This window comes from Thermobia domestica, chromosome 4 (assembly GCF_964235325.1).
Source record: "Thermobia domestica chromosome 4, izTheDome1.hap1.1, whole genome shotgun sequence".
Lineage (NCBI taxonomy): Eukaryota > Metazoa > Arthropoda > Insecta > Zygentoma > Lepismatidae > Thermobia > Thermobia domestica.
The window spans coordinates 219,642,854-219,659,587 of NC_137457.1; the positions used below are offsets into that span (position 1 = coordinate 219,642,854).

General features: G+C 36.7%; 1 protein-coding gene across 1 annotated transcript in view; it reads right to left on the reverse strand.

The window, feature by feature from the left end:
* LOC145683870 (atrial natriuretic peptide-converting enzyme-like) overlaps positions 1 to 16,734 on the reverse strand; it is a 211,254-nt gene that overhangs the window by 49,206 nt on the left and 145,314 nt on the right. The window contains exon 10 of the mRNA XM_081755494.1: positions 4,133 to 4,277. Coding sequence (XP_081611620.1) covers positions 4,133 to 4,277 — 145 coding nt within the window. The remainder of the gene's footprint in view (positions 1 to 4,132; positions 4,278 to 16,734) is intronic.

The following is a 16,734-nucleotide window of genomic DNA, read 5'->3' on the forward strand; positions in this document are numbered from 1 at the left end:
GCTTTTCTTCATTCCATCTGTGAATGTAGAAATAGTGCGTGTACTGTGAGTTGGGCGACTTCCTTTCTTATTGTTTTTAAATCGTTATTATTACTAATTACCAGCAGTGACGGTTTTGCGAAGGTTAGGGGGGCGGTCCTTCGGACTGAAACCCGTTCCCCAAAGCTACGGAATGTCTGCAACAAACGAAATATCTATTATTTATGCCTTTACTCATAAACTTTAAGCTCCCATCAAATAAAAATTACGAATGTTTAAAAAAAAAACTAAACATTAGTAAGAAAAACCCTTCCCAAAATACTTTTCTAAACACTGATTCTCAGTATAAAATGATTTTTAAAGTTGTATTCGGAAGATTATTGCTAAACATGTAAACGAAACGAAATATCAGTTATGCTTGTACTCATAAACTTCAAGCACCTCCCAAATAAAATTAGGACTTTTTAGGAAACGAAACAATCAGAAAAACCCCTCCTAAAGTATTTTTCTAAATCCACTACTGATTATTTGTATAAATTGGTATTCAAGGTTGTGTCCGGAAAATTATTGCTAAATCACTTCACAGCTACAGTATAACAGAAATGTGGAAGTACGGTTTGACGGATATATTGAAAAACGTACACTTTGACGGATAAATAGAAAAACGGGCAAGTTTAACTTTTGCGCTAGAAGCTAGAGTACTAAAAGCTCTTAGAAATGAAACACGGATGACAAACTAGAGAAGAAAAAAGATGTCGATAACTCAAAAGTTAAAATAAAGTTAAATAGCCTCTAAAATTACCCTCAAATACTACATTCTTCATGTTAGCTTTAATTCGTAAAACATGTGCTGCATCCATCTTGATGGTGAATTTCAGAGCGAAATATCACATTCAGGTCATGGAATCCTTATCTAACTACAGAATATACTATAAGAAAGCTATTTAGATAGAAAAATCATGAAATTGAAAAAAGCCAAAATTTCCAAAATTCTCGTTTTTTTCCTAAAAAAGCCGGCTTTTTATGTGAAAAAAACCATCGATTCAAAAAAGCCGGCTTTTTTGCATCTCTACTTATGACACCTTAAAATTTAATTCTTCTGAAGGTGTGAAGTGATGCACATATTGCGTCTGCAGTTACAAGATAGTGCAGGTAGAAGTGGCTCGGTGCTACGAAGATCACTTCTGGTTCGATCTCATGAAATGTGAATTTGAACATAATTGTATCTGTGGGTTTCATACAAGGAAAGAGAATTGTTATTTGTGAAGAGAGCTGCTAAAGAATTATAGTCCGATTTATTTTATTTGTACACATTTATGAGCATTTCTATGTCCTTAAACCCATCACGTATGAGGGATAATGTCCCTTGGCGAGCGCACAATCCGGGAAAGGAGGTAAGGAAGGAGTGGCGAAAGAAGGAAGCGGTCTAGGATCTGTATATTAGATACTATTCGAGTATTTGCCTAATGTGAATGAGAAACCCTGAAAAACTTCACGCAGGCTTGCTGGCCTGAGAAAGCTGTTATACCTTTCCGGCCAAGTGTCCTAATCGGGAATCGAACCCGGGACTATTTGCACCTCAGTATAGTTCGACGAGAATAAGTAGATTGTTGGTTGAGTTGGAATTATAGCTAAATATACGGCAACAATTCGTGACGTAACCAAATACAGAAGTCTATAGCTAGAAATTACCCGTTCTCGATCAACTGGAGATGTTAGTAGTGTTACGTTAGTTTTCAATTTTCTGCATTTCAGCATCTCAGACGAAGTCATTGGTGTGGAGGTACACATCCACTTGGGTGTGAGGCTCCGACTTCAATCATCAGTTGAGGAACATTGGTTGTGAGCTTAACCATAAATCTGCATAATAGAAGTTTAAAGCCAGAGTGAGCCGATCCATCGCCGAATGCGAAATCTCGTACGAAACCATTAACGCCAGGTTTCATTGCCCACCACAATACACTTTAAGAAACTATTGTCCAATACTGCAATAGCCACCAAATCTTCACAGAACTCTTTCCTATTGACTTTTTACTATTCTGTCAAAAATGAGAGTCATTTTGCAAACCAAGGACACTTTCTTCAGTTGCAAGTCATTGGTTAAAATTAAATTTCTTTGTTTATCTGAAGCATGATTGAAAGTTGCTTCGTGGTTACATGTCTGTCAGCTCTCATCACTACAAGAAATTTCTCCATACTTTCCTTATTCCTTGAAGTTCAAAGGAGTTCTGACTTTGGATCACCCTCCACATTTTCGCGTCCATATTTGAAATAATTATACCATCGATACCCTTGAGTTCTTGGTAATGCTGAATCACCATATAGCATCCACACTATCTGCAACATTTCGGTAAAAGATTTATCCAATTTGTAACAAAATTTTGTAAGAATGATGTTTTATTTCAATGCGCGTGTTTCGTATTATGACGATTTCACACTGTAGGCATTAGACACAAGTAACTGACCGTTATTATTCTGTTGAAGCAGATTGCATCTATTCTTGTTTGTGGGGCCGGGGTAGCTCAGTGGTAGAGCATTCACCTCTGTTACGTGGGATCCATGGTTCTATCCCAGCTCGCACCAAGTGGGTTTTGTGGTGGACAAACACTGTGTGTGGTGGGTTTTCTCGGGATTCTCCGTTTCCTCCTACTTTCTTCATTCCACCATTTCATTTTATCTCTCTTCATCGCCGTCTCTTTTAGCCTACACAGCATAATAGTGGGACGTAAAACTGAAAGATTTAATTTGTTATGTCTTCTATTAGTATCACACATACTCTTGTCATACTGTTCCAACACAATGTGAATTATCAATTATAATTGGCGACGAACGACGTACTTTCTGCAACTTAATTTTTTTTTTCTCGACGTGATCTGCGGATTGATACGTATGTACAGATATACACAGCGCTAGCACAAATGATCTCCCTGATTTCATTCGTAGCTATGTTGTATAAAAAGTAATAAGATATGGAGCATTGAAATTATATGAAAAAGAAAAGAAGATCACGAAGTTTTAGTTTCAAATTTTACAAGTGCCCAACATGCCTTTATTTAGTCACACGGTATACGTCTATACGGTAACACCAATTCCATCCATGTACGTAGAAGCATATCCTGGTCAACTCGATCCATAGCCGCCTGATCCGATTCTTCAAGTCATCATTTAGCTGGCAAGGGTAGTTTTCATGTTTCCATACTGTTTGCTGTGGTATACCTAGCTCTCTTACCTGCATTTCCAGTCGATTTGCTGGAGCTTCCCACATAATCTTCTCTTGCGCGCTTAACAGTTTCATTGGAAACAGAACGACACACTGTAGATGTCTTCAAACGGAGACATCCTCCAGTCGTTCTAAATTTTGAATTTTGAAAGTGTATTGCCTTTTCACTTGGTGATTATTTATAAAATCATGCACGGACATGTCTTTGGACAACGATTACTAATATTGTATTGAACTCAAGAAGACAATAAACACGTTCCGCTCCTGTCGCCGCCCTCACAAGTATCCACCTGACAACCAAACTGGGGTAGTAACTAAGACCTCTGACGATATCTGAAAGGAAACTTGTTATTCTTTTATTTTTATGCTATATGTTTCACTGTCGGTACTCTACGCCTTATACTTTTTACACAACATGCAAACGAAATCAGGGAGGTCACTTGAGTTGGTCCTATCTATCTATCTATCTATCTATCTATCTATCTATCTATCTATCTATCTATCTATCTATCTATCTATCTATCTATCTATAATATAGGGCCAACTATATATGTCTTATCATCTTCTTACTGCTATAATAAAAGGCTTGGTTAGTTCATACTTTAGAATCAGTTTTACTTTAACAGGTGGCATAGTTATAATTCAACATCAATTTTTGGTTTCACAAAAAAATGCGTTTCACTCGAGTTTCTCTAAAACTACGTATGACGATTTGTACTCACTCATAATTTTGTTCAGCTCAATAAGATACATCGATGGATATATTTACTATATATATATATATATATATATATATATATATATATATATATATATATATATATATATATATATATATATATTGTTATGGTTTTAAGAAGCTGATTAAATGGTGACTCATTAAAAAAGGAAACGTCCATGCTTGCTGAAAAAGAATGTTAAGAGTAAACTTACGTGTATCCAAGCATTTCGCATACGTAATTTGCCAAGGAGCCATTATCAAAGTTGGTAATACATCCAGGTAGCCATGCCTGATTGTCAGGATGAAATACTTCCACTCTTCCTATACCTTTGTCTCCCATTCTCTCACTAAGCCGTACTGTCAAAAGAAAGAAAGAATACATTGATCAACAGTAGAATTAGAGTTCAGACCTAAACTCTTTCGTTTAGTTTTGAAAAAGAAAAGGCATGAAAATGTTTCTTGATATAAACAAATTAAAGAAGTGCGAAAGAAAATCATATTTAAGACATCTTGCCATTTTTGCTTATTATAGGGCTATGGACTGATGCATATCGTGCATTTGCATTGAAAACATATTAAAAGAACCCTGACACTATTGAGACCACCCATAGATAATTTCGATGGACTTTAACTTAGAGGCATCAAGGTATGAGAGAGGACATTTTCGTCTTCAGTTAGAAAGGATTTACAAAGTTTCGATAGGTATGTAAACAGAACGCCTTATCAAGTATGTATAAGAAGCAGGGGTGCACCCACGGGGTTGTTCATTGGGTTCGAACCCTCCAAAATTTCGTAACTCGAGTAAATGTGTACATTTTCGTAATATATAACTATGATTGTTTAACAGAGAAATGATTGATATAGCCTAAAGATTTGATTTTGACATCATCTATATTCTTCCTTTCTTTATAAAAGTAATCTAGTTCTATCAGATTTTATGAGAATATATGAGGCAGTAATTAATAATTACTTATCGTCTTTTCGGGTGCAGAATAGCATAGGTTTAATACGACATAGACGTACTGGACTCCCCCAGAAAAAAAAATGGCACCTTCCAACATAAAGTTCTGGCTGTATGGTCGGATAAGAAGCAAAATTAAAATTAATCCAATTAGTTTGTAATTTACTTTCATGTTTTACAATAGGGTTCATTCAGCATATTGGAGATGATCAATGATAATTAGCATATAATGTATAATATAGGTAACCTTCGGCGCTGTAAATCCTGTTCAGTTCCGGGTGGGAGCTCATTTGGTTTGAATCTCACGTTAAACTGTAGGTCCACGTCTTATACAGCCTCGGTGATGAACGGGACGCTAAACTGGACATTAACCAACCAGGTACAATAATTAACATGTTAGTACAAAAGTCGGAAGTTAATCATAAATACAAAACGCATCTATTAACTTGTCAATCTAATTTGCAAGTACAATTACAGAGAAAAATGAGAGAAAATGGGTGGATACCATAAAACCCTTCTACAACAGAGAAAGGTTCTATTTTGTAGCACTGTGGTTGAGTAACCCCGTTAACCCAACCTCCATGATGCTGAAGTGCTCACATCAACAATACGGAAGGAATACTGCTGTTGACGGCTGGAACCATAGACCCAATTCATTAATGGATAAATCAAAACCTAATGTGTATTGATCAGTGAAGTGTCCGAAAGCAAGGTCGTGTACAGCAAAATACTTATGTGAGAGTATGAAATCACAAGCTTTTCAAAATAAATTGTTAAACTCCTCCCTATATTTTACTTATTTTTGTATGTTGTCTCTGGCACGTTTCTTCATGATAGGAATCTTATCTAATAACTCAATTGTTGTTACAATTCACTACGTGAATCCCTTCTTTCTAAGGGGTGATAGTAATTTTAGTTTATAATTTTCGCTCTTCTCTTAAAAAATAATTGATGTTTCCGCTCTTGAAGTTCCCCTTTTTTATTATTCTATCCACTCTGATTTATTAATATTGCTTCATATGGTGGTGAACAGGTGCGCACCAAGAAATTTTCTTTAGGAGGGGTTCAAAGTTTTTTTGGCTGGGTAAAATACTACAAGCCACTAAGTCTATGTAGTATTGAACGGGTATTGTTCTGCACCTGAAAACACGATAAATAATTGTAAAATACTTCTACCTATATTTTCAGGTAAACAATAATAGGACTAGAATGTATTTATAAGAGAAAGAGTATAGATGAAGTGTAAGATCAAATTTCCATACTGCTTCCATCATTTCTCTGTTAAACATGTTTTATTGAGAAAGTGTACAAATGTATGCTGAATTAGGAAGTTTTGGGAGCGATCCAGACCCGGTGGACTCCCTCGTGGTCGCGGGTATTGTTCTGCTGGTATGCAATATCTGGCCAATTAATATTGCCAATGCACTCTAATTGAAAATTATTGTTATATGAAAAAAAAATACCCTGCATGGTTTTGGCGTTCGTTGAAAGTTGTGAATTGGAAATGTCATCTGTCTAAGAAAGAATTTTGAACAGCAGGACAAAATGACCCAGAGTAAATTGCTTTGTTGTTGTACTGCAAATATCTAATACAGTAAACATCTCGACATGAATAATAATAGAGCATGAAGAGACCTCATGTGACCTCAAGACAACAGAATAAAACTATTATAGAGTCATTTAGGGACATTTCGACACGTTAAGAAACAACTCGATACTACTCTTGACAATAATCCTTGCCCTAGTTATAAAACACAAAATCTTCCCCGTGTACGCAGTATTTGTAAATACAAAACACATACGCGGAATGGTAGGGATCAGTAGATTTTGGAAGTCTTGCGGGAGAACACTTACTATGGGAGATGTCGATACTATATAAACAATGAAATCCTTCACATCTTTGAAAACATTGTCCTTTAAAACAAACATAAAACGCAATGAAATACTGGATGTAAGGTTTCTACTATCTACATATGACTTATTTGCAAACTTTGCTGCGCTTCATTACTACCTAAGTTGAAATACAATAACATTGAAACAATGTAAGCTCCTTAGTAACAAACTTTGTTTTCAACCTGTTCTGCAACATATTGCTTTCAATATTTCACTACGCATAATAATCAATAATCGAAAATCACAATTTAATACAATCATTTTCGGAATCCATATTCGAAGAATCCAACAGAGTTTGATTTCTTCCAACTGAAACTGACTTTCTCATAGCCTTCTTTCAAATTTTGCCAGGGTTCCTACGAACAAAGTTACCATAAGATAAGTTGAAATTGTTTTTCAAACTGCGGAAGAAAGATACATTAAGGATTGACAATGTTGAGTACTGTGTGGTGGGAGAATTAGAGGCCTTCTTTAATACATCAGGATCTTTGACACATGCACTATATTAATCTGAAACCAAAGGTAATTTACCATTAGGCTTATACCGGACTAAATGACCCAGAAGCTGAGAAAGCGTGTTTGTTATGCCACCTAAACCTATGATATATACACTAAGATGAACAAGACGGTAGTCCTTTTGTCTGATGACTTTCCTTATAGCAAAAGAACTACATGTCGAAATCTCCTTACAAACACTGTCGATTAATTCCCTAACTGCATTGATCAACAAAAGCTGGTACGAGTTGTCACTGTAACAAGCAATGTGTGTCAGCCTGACACACATGCACACAGAGGGTATACTCTATCATAATACCAATCCTTTGACTCCTTTCTTCAACATATATTACCGCTATACATTATTTTTGACTTACTGAAACTTATGAAATTGTTATTTTTTCTTAAATAAAGCTTTATGTGCCTATTTTAGAGGCTTCTGCTTCCTTTGCAACAGGTAAGATTAACTTCTCTGCATATGCAACTTGTCACTGAGAACCGACACTAACCTTCCACGTATTGAATGTTACTTCTCGCGTACGTGTATGATCACTAGCTTTGCCAGACCTTAAAAGTGTCGAGATCTCCCTAAATGACCCTATATGAGGCTGTAATGTAATTCTAGCAAACATGATTCTCTTCTCTCTCTCTCTCTCTCTTCTCACTGAATATATTATTTTCGTCTAATTCTCTCTCTGTGTGTGTGTGTGTTTAGGAGCGTTATGTTAAAACATAATTGTAAGTGTTACCAGAGTGTTAGCGCGTGAGAATCACACCAAATAGCCGAAGACTAGTTATTATCAATAAAATGGAGCAAGAAATAACTCTCATAGATAAGGAAGTGCCACTTACTCATAGTACACAAATAATATTGTGACAACAAGAAGGGAACAAGAGGCGAGAGCATCCCTAGTTGCTACATCTGCTCTCCGAGACATGTAGATTTATACAAGACTGTCTCTTTCGGTGTATATATAGTGTAAAAAATAGAACTTGTTTCTCGGACACTGAATCCATATCTAAAGGTCATTACTCGCAACATCTTACTGCTTTTGCTCTTTGGAAATGAGTATTGAAGCCAGAAGTCTAATAAATTTTAACTATTTTCGATTTGGTAGATTTTGTGGCTAGTCGTGGTATGTTCTCTTGAAACGGTTAATGGATTCCAAAAACATGAGAACCTCTCTATCTCTTATCTATTATCATTTTTGTTCTATGGCGACCAATGTTGAAACCGGAAATGGCTGATTTTTTACCTCTTCCGGTTTGAATGAAGGATTAACAACGGACATTGAATTTACTTGTGGGATGCTGAATCGATTGAAAAACACATATCTTCTACCGTTTTAGCTCTATGGATATCAGTCTTGGAATCGAACTACTTCACGTTTTGGTATCGTATTTTGATAGTCATGGTAAGTTGTCTTAAGGCGCTGAATCCTTTGCAAACAACCGCTTCTCGATATCTATTACAATTTTTCTCTTACGGCGACAAACGTTGAAACTAAAAATGGTTGATTTCTACCACTTCCGGTTTGAATAGAGAGTTGACGGAAGAGATGAAGCCTACTCTCGTGATACTGAATCGATTGCAGAAAACATCTTCTTAATATCTCTTAGCGTTTTTGCTCTGATTTCTGTCGACAGAATGTCGTGGCCAGTCTATAAGACTTCCGACACTTAAGTATAATATTTGCATAGTTTCAAGGTTTATTAATCAGAGCTCTAAAAAATCATGGTCGCCAGATCGCCTTGGTGACTGACTGGATATATGAGTCTGGCGCCTTGTTTTTTGATGTTAATGTTACCAACTTTTACCTTTCAGTAACTCTGATTTTCATGTGGTTTGGATGGATTGAAAACAAATGTTAATAAAAGTCGCGATAAAGTTCAAAATTTCCAGTTTACCTTGAACCTCAAATATATTTAATGTCAGTAAAATGTTTACTTAATTTATTAATTTATGTTTAATTAATTATTTTATAAGGTTAAAACATGTATGATTAAGTATCAAATTGGATTTGTATTATTGTAGCATCTGCTTGTTTTGAACTTGCGCTTAGATCTCAGAACAAAGGAGTTTTTCGAACAATAATAATAATAATAATAATAATAATAATAATAATAATAATAATAATAATAATAATAATAATAATAATAATAATATTTCTTTGAAATAAACCTCGTTAACATTTACGTTATTTGTAATAGTTTAGTTGTAGGATGAATGTGTGGGCAATTCTATCTGTTCTTTAACAATTGAAAGAGACCAAGATGTTGATTCAATTTTACCCAAAACTGCTTTTTAAAGAAACAAAAGAAAAGCAAAAAAGGGACTATTTGAGGGGGAAATCAATAGTATTAATTAAATTTCATTTCTTGAAAAAAATGTCCATTTCATTGAAGAAGAAAAGCCATGTTTAATAATGCTTCCTTTCATAAAAGATATTCTTTTCATATTTTTCACTTCCTTCAAATACAAGAGACCTCTTTGTGTCTAATATAAAGTACACTTTTCGTGGTCTTATCTTTTCAAACATGTCTAGTTCTTTATTCACGCAAAGAAAACGAATAATTCAGATATCTTTTAATAAAGAATATTTTTATTTAATAAATCGATCAAAGCGTATAAAATGTATCTACTGTATAATCATTAATTAGACTCGGATTCATATGACATATTTTTATTCTGCTACCTTTTTTACTTTAAATACAAAGACATTTGTAACTCTTATGAACAAGAAAATATAGATTTTAGTGGTTATACAAATGAATATTTGAACAATATTTCAGATTTAGATCATATTTGGCGAAGTGAGATAAAACAGTGGCGAAGGGGAGGGGGAAGGCTCAATGGTAGAGCGTTCACATCTGGTGCCTGGGGTCCTTGATTGGATCCCAGTTCGCGCCAAGTGAACTTTGTGGTGGACAATCACAGTTTTCTAGGGGTTCTTCTGTTTCCTTCCACTTACTTCATTTCATTATTTCATTCATTTCTCATCATCACCGTCTCCTTTGGCCTAACCGAGATAATCGTGGTACGTTTCATTTCAAAACAATGGCGGATCTAGAAACTAAAATCTGAGGGGCCGGCAGAACCCAGAGTATGATATACTGAGAAAAATCTGTTATCCGGACAGCGGTATATTGTACAAAAATATAGAATCCTCTTGCTTAATACAGAAATCGGTATGGAACATACGTAATCCATATGCTACGTACGCACTGTCCTTAGATGTTACATCATGCCGTTGCAGGATATCTGACATCTAACAGTTTTCCGTATATCACATGTATATACACCTATTTATGTTACATTCCTCAGCTATATGTTATATACGTCCATTTGTATGTGAGATTTTGACCGCCTATATTGTTTCATACGGAAAGTACGTATAAATGGAACACTTATACGGAAAGTATTATAAAACACGAGTTTTCAGTTATGCGTATGTTGTACGTTCCTATTTCCTTTTTTTTTTTTTTTTCTTAATTTCATGAGACCGCAAATTGCTCGGAACCATGCTTTAGAGCTTGAAGATATTTATTCAGGGTAAAATAACTTTCTAAAGTTCTTAGTGATTGCTAGTTGAAATTTTCGCTAAATATATATATATATATATATATATATATATATAGTTTTCTGAGTCATTCTGTCAGATTTTGGATCATATTCTGCCACTTTTAGGCCATAAATACATGCATATTTTCGAAGTTTCTAGATGATAGAAGTCGGAGCCTAATCATAATTACATAGTCATTAACGGGAACATAAGTGTGAAAGATACCCTTTTCATATTGGGAACATTACAGACATTTTGATTGATTAATTAGTTGAGTTGAACTTAGAGACAATAATGAGTCCAGGAAGAGGTCAGTACGCGTATAGCCCCCAATAGACGCAGACACATACATGAAGAAACTTTCAAACATGAATGAAAAAAATATAAAACCACAGACCTCGTTCATGGCCACGCATGATCGTGTATGGCCTCGTTTATGCATGTTGAAAGTTTTAAAGATCTTCTGTGAACATGAATGAGTTTTGTCGTTCTTCATGCATGTTTACCATGTATGTGCCATAAATGACCATTTTGCACTGGGTTCGTTCGTGCTGGCACTCACTTCTTCCAGCTGGGCTCGCGATCACTTCCCTCAATTGGGCTCGCACTCATTCGCACTCGCGATCACTTCCTTCAACTGAGCTCACGCTCACTCGCGCTCCCGATCACTTGTCTCAACTGGGCTCGCTCCTACTTGGGCTCACACTCCCTAATCTTACCTGAGCTCGCACTCACTCGGGCTCGCACCCACTTCTCCCTACTTCGCACGCAATCACTCGGACTCACGCTCACGTCTCTCGACAGAGCTCGCGCTCACTCGGATTCACGCTTACCTATTTCAACTAGGCTCGGGCTCATGTATTTCATTGGGGCTCGGGCTCATTTGAACTCGTACTCAATTATTGAGCCCGAGCCCAGTCGAGTGTCGGGATTACCATCCGCTCATAATAATTATGAAAAAGTTCGTTTCTAAGGTTGTTTGAAGTCCTTTGAATAATAAAATGACTGCTCAGACTTCAAACAGTCTTCAAAAATGTGATTTTTCTCCTTTTTGTAAAGTTGCTTCAATATTCCTTTTCAATACTGCATACGAAATGCGCTCTTATTTTCTCGTCTCTGAAGCCAATGAGTCCATGTGAATGAGAAGTGGGTGCGGGCCCGCATTCAATGGAGCTCGCGCTCGCTCGAACTCACGCTTACTTTTCTGAACTGAGCTCGCACTCACTCGGGCTCGTGCTCACTTCACTGAACCGGGCTGACGCTCACTCGCGCTCGCGATCACCTCTCTCAACTAGTCTCGCGCTCACTCGGGCTCACGATCAATTCCCTCAACTGGGCTCGCGTTCACCCGAGCTCGTACTCAATTCTCTTGAATGGGCTTCTACTCACTCGGACTCGAGCTCACTTCTCTCAACTGAGCGTGCGCCCACTTGGGCTCGCGATCACTTCTTAAAACTGGACTCGAGCTTACTTATTTCATTGAGGCTCGGGCTCACTCGGACTCGCGCTCAGTTATTGAGCCCGAACCCGGTTGAGCGTGAGTACTGAGCTCGCGAGCATCGGGCTCGCGAGTTTGGACATCTACGGTATGTGCTCATTGATGCAAATTGTTGTTTCATATTTAGGTCCGCCAATAACGACAACGGAAGAAATCACGTGACTCTTTCTTCCATAATGGCAAGGTCGTTAAGTTGGACAGCAAGTTGATGCGTGTGTGGGAAAAAATTCTTCCAACATGCACGATGAAACAAATCTTTCATACAAGTTGGTCATGTGAGTGTGTGCGCCTATGGCCGCTTAACACACACATATCAATCGGACGGCCAATCCAAAATGAATCAAAAGAACTAAATCAGAAGTTAAGATTTGTTACAAATTGATAGAAACGCTACAATTTTTAAATCGTGATGTACAAACGGCAATAAATCGGGAAATGAAAAAGATATTAATTGATATAGAGACGTACGGCAATTGAACGTTACCAGGTATCATGTAGATGAGAAAAAATATGCAACAAAATTGTTGCAAAATGATAAGAACAGGCAATGTTAAGCCAAATTACACATGAAATTGTTCCCACTTATTCCTGAGGCAATGTTTCTTCGAAGTTGCCAACCGCCCCTCTGGAGCTAAGAAAAAATAAATTGCAGTCTCCCTGGACAAAATTTTCTAAAAGAAAGCCTGCCCAGTAGGTCTAGATGACAAGGCAAGGTATATAGCTACTGTGCACTTAAGGAAAGCTGACATTTTCTAAAATGCATTGCAGTACTTCTTAAAATTTATCGGGGCACGGTGACTGAGTGGTTACCTGTGGTGCGTGGGGTTCATGGTTCGAATCCCCGGCCAAGTAAGTTTGTGGTAGACAACATAGTATCTCTGGAATTTCTTGCGGTACTTCCGTTTCATTCCACATTCTTATTACACCAATTCTTCCATCATCAATCATCCGTCTCTCTTAGGCTAAAGGGCATATATGTGAGACGTTAAACTTAAATTCATTTTTTTTTTTCATTTCTAAAATTCAGCGATAAGATAGTGAAGCTGCATAGAATGTAGGAAAATGTAAACTTCTTGAGTTTATTTGTATCTGAGCTTTGTTTGCCTTTGAAGAAAGTATATAATAACTACAGCCAGATTAGTAGGTTTTAACCTGATTTGTTTCTTACTTAGTAACATCAAGATACCAACACGAATATGCAATTTAATTATTTATGAGTCAAATATACAAAGCCCTTTGATCCTAAAAGCAGCAAAATTGCTCCGACAGCCTAAAAGTGACTAGATATATCAATTATCCAAATTTCCGAAAATCTCATTTAAAAGTACTTTTTTTAATGCATTACCTATGGTAATACATTTTCAAATTAATTTCTTGAACTTATAACAAAACTAAATACAAGAAAACATAGATTTAAAGCAAACAATATAGAAACTAAATTTATTTGGGTCATAGGCGTAACCAGAACTTTTGATATTGGTGTAAAAGTAATTAACGCAGAAATCTTCATATGGATGTGCACCATTGTAATCGAAGTCTCCTACCCACTCTCCCACTATAACATTCTTCATGTGGTCATTTTAATGTAAGCATATTGTAAAGTTCTGTTTATGCAAGTATAGGTAGAGTATAGATAGAGCTAAATTATACACGAGAACGTTTCTCGTACTACCGAATTTTATTATAAAAATCTCCTTATTATAAAAGGTGTAATACAAAATCACTCTAATGTAAGTAGTTCACTAATACTAGGTAAAGAGAGATATTCCAAGGCCCGAGCAGCCTAGGGAAGAATCTCCACATAGCTCCACGCAAGCTAGATGGAGTGGATTTAGGATACCCAATGCTCCATGCAAGCAGAGAGAAGTTTGAAAGGCACAAAGATCCACGCAAGCTCGATGACAGAGGTAAGGAGTCCCACAGAGTTCCGAGCAAACTAAGTAAGCAGGAAAAAAGTCTTAAAGCTCCGAGCAAGGTAAAGGCTTTGAGTTAGGTAGCTCCTAGAGCCAGTCACGTAGCCAAGGGCTGGGTTTGGGGAATCCGGACCTTGCTTCGAAACCAGAAATGAAAAAAAAGTAAAGATGGAACAAAAAGAAATTAGTAAAAGAAGAATTAGCGTTAAAAATAAACAGGTACAGCAAGTATTTGGTTACTCTTTCTTATGAGGAGCTTCGTGCGGAGGAAAGAGGAGTCAAGTTAAAAATGAATATTTTTGTAACGGAGCATTCCGAATTCCATCTAGCTCCGTGCTAATCCTATGGACTATAAATGGCGATCGATAAACCCGTTCGATCAGATAGACCCCCAGGTAGAACTTGAGAGACGACCACAATCATCAATAATATGAGCCTGACAACATAGATTCCAGTTGCACTTGTTAAAGAAATTTTCAATTTCGCGGCAACACTAATTCATTTTATAGGATGTCTTTACTGCTGAAAGAGATATTGTTGCTATCCTTGACGGTATTATACGAAGACAAGAAATAGAAGACAAGAAGAACCGAGTTCGAATGACCTCAGAATACTATATCTTTTTCAATACTTTTTAAAATATTCTTTACTCGAGATTTCTTCATAGTTTGTTATTAAAATACTTACTAACATATCCTCGTTTTTTATTATCCTAACAAACCAATATGGGTATGTGGCCAGTAAAATAGTTTAGATTGATCGAGTTCCCGGTGGGTAACTACAGTATTTCATGTCACGCCCCCTCCATTACGAAATTCTGGCTAAACGAACATATATATGTTGCCAGGAAAATAGTTTAGAATGATCAAGCTCTTAGTGTGATAACCACAGTATTTCGTCACGGACTCCCTCCCCCTATTACGAAATCCTGGCTACGTGCTGCTAGAGCTCCAAGCAAGCTAAAGCAGTGAAGGTGTCCAGCCAAAGACTGATAGTAGTCGCTGTGATGCTCCTGGCTTTATAGCTGTTCCAGTGCGGCGGTGGCGCTGGTGGTTCTTCGTCGTCACATGACCAGTGATGTCGCTGGTGTCCCTGTCTTCTATTGTAGCAATTCGTATTAAAACGCATATGGTTCATGTTTATAAATATGAGCACGTACTGGTTGTTAGTAAACAGAGCCATGTGTGGGATATTACAATATTAAAGTTGGCTAATTTATAATTTAGCGTCATGTTCAGACTACATGAGATGTGAGGCTACAGCTTAATGTGGAATCCGAACCACATAAGCTCCCACAGAGAATCGAACCCAGGTCTCCCGCACCAAAAGCACGTACACTAACCATATAGTCACAATGGAATTTTAAAATGTATTAAAAAGTAACTAAGTGTTATTTCAATGCAAAATGGACGTCAAATCTCATGAATATAATTATTTCAAAATAGGAATTGCAAGTCATTGTTTCTGTACAAAATCGTATGCCTCAAGTTTCAGACCATATTCTATGAATGTCTATATACTATTGCTATAAAGCTTCGGGTTCATTTATTTCGATTAGGCCCTCTCCATTTCTCAATACACGACATTTTTTTTTTCAATAATTTGTGCTCACGATTACATTGTTATCACTCAGCACTTTTATGCACTTACCACACTCCGCCGTAATACAGAATTACATTGCTTATTTATGTGTAAGTTGCACAGGTATAATCAAATATAGTAATAGATAATAATAGTTCATTAGTTGTAAAATAAAGTATCATTATTATTGTGGATAATGTTGCTACATCTCGACAAACGACCAACACGTAAAACAAATTAATTAAATTTACTTATTACTACACTACACCAAAGCATTTTCTTTATGGTGGACAAATTGTCCACTATTGGGCATTTGAGGTAAACTCTTATTGTAGAAAGTCCTAATGAATCTTAACACAGTTTTATGTAAAGACTATTGTCTAGTTAAAATAATAATGAAAAGACACCAAAGGTATCCAACCTGAATTAAAAAATAATGATACTTTCTCGTATGGCGAACAAAAGAAAATCTAAAAGTCCACTATTGGGGGAAGTTCTGATCAACTAACACTTCAAAACAACACTTCTGGACTGCAGTGAAAACTTGCAAGATGCCTAAAGTGAAAGCTGCATAAAAGCCGATATCTTTCAAGGTTATTAGGGATTAGATTTCTGGGCTTTCGGCATTTATGGCCATTTAGCACTTCACGTATGAGGGATGACATACCTTTGGTAATCACACTATCAGAGGAAAGGGAAGGAAGGAAGCGGCTTAGAACTTGTATTTAGGTACCATCCTGACATTTGCATGGTGTGAATGAGGGAAACCTAGGAAAGCCCCATTCAGAATGGCTGGTCTGAAAAAGCTTTCACATTTTTACGATCGAGTGTCCCCCCTGGAAATCGAACTCGGGACCGTTCGCACCAAAGTCGAGAGCGTTAGCGACTACGCTACACGGGGCCATTTCAA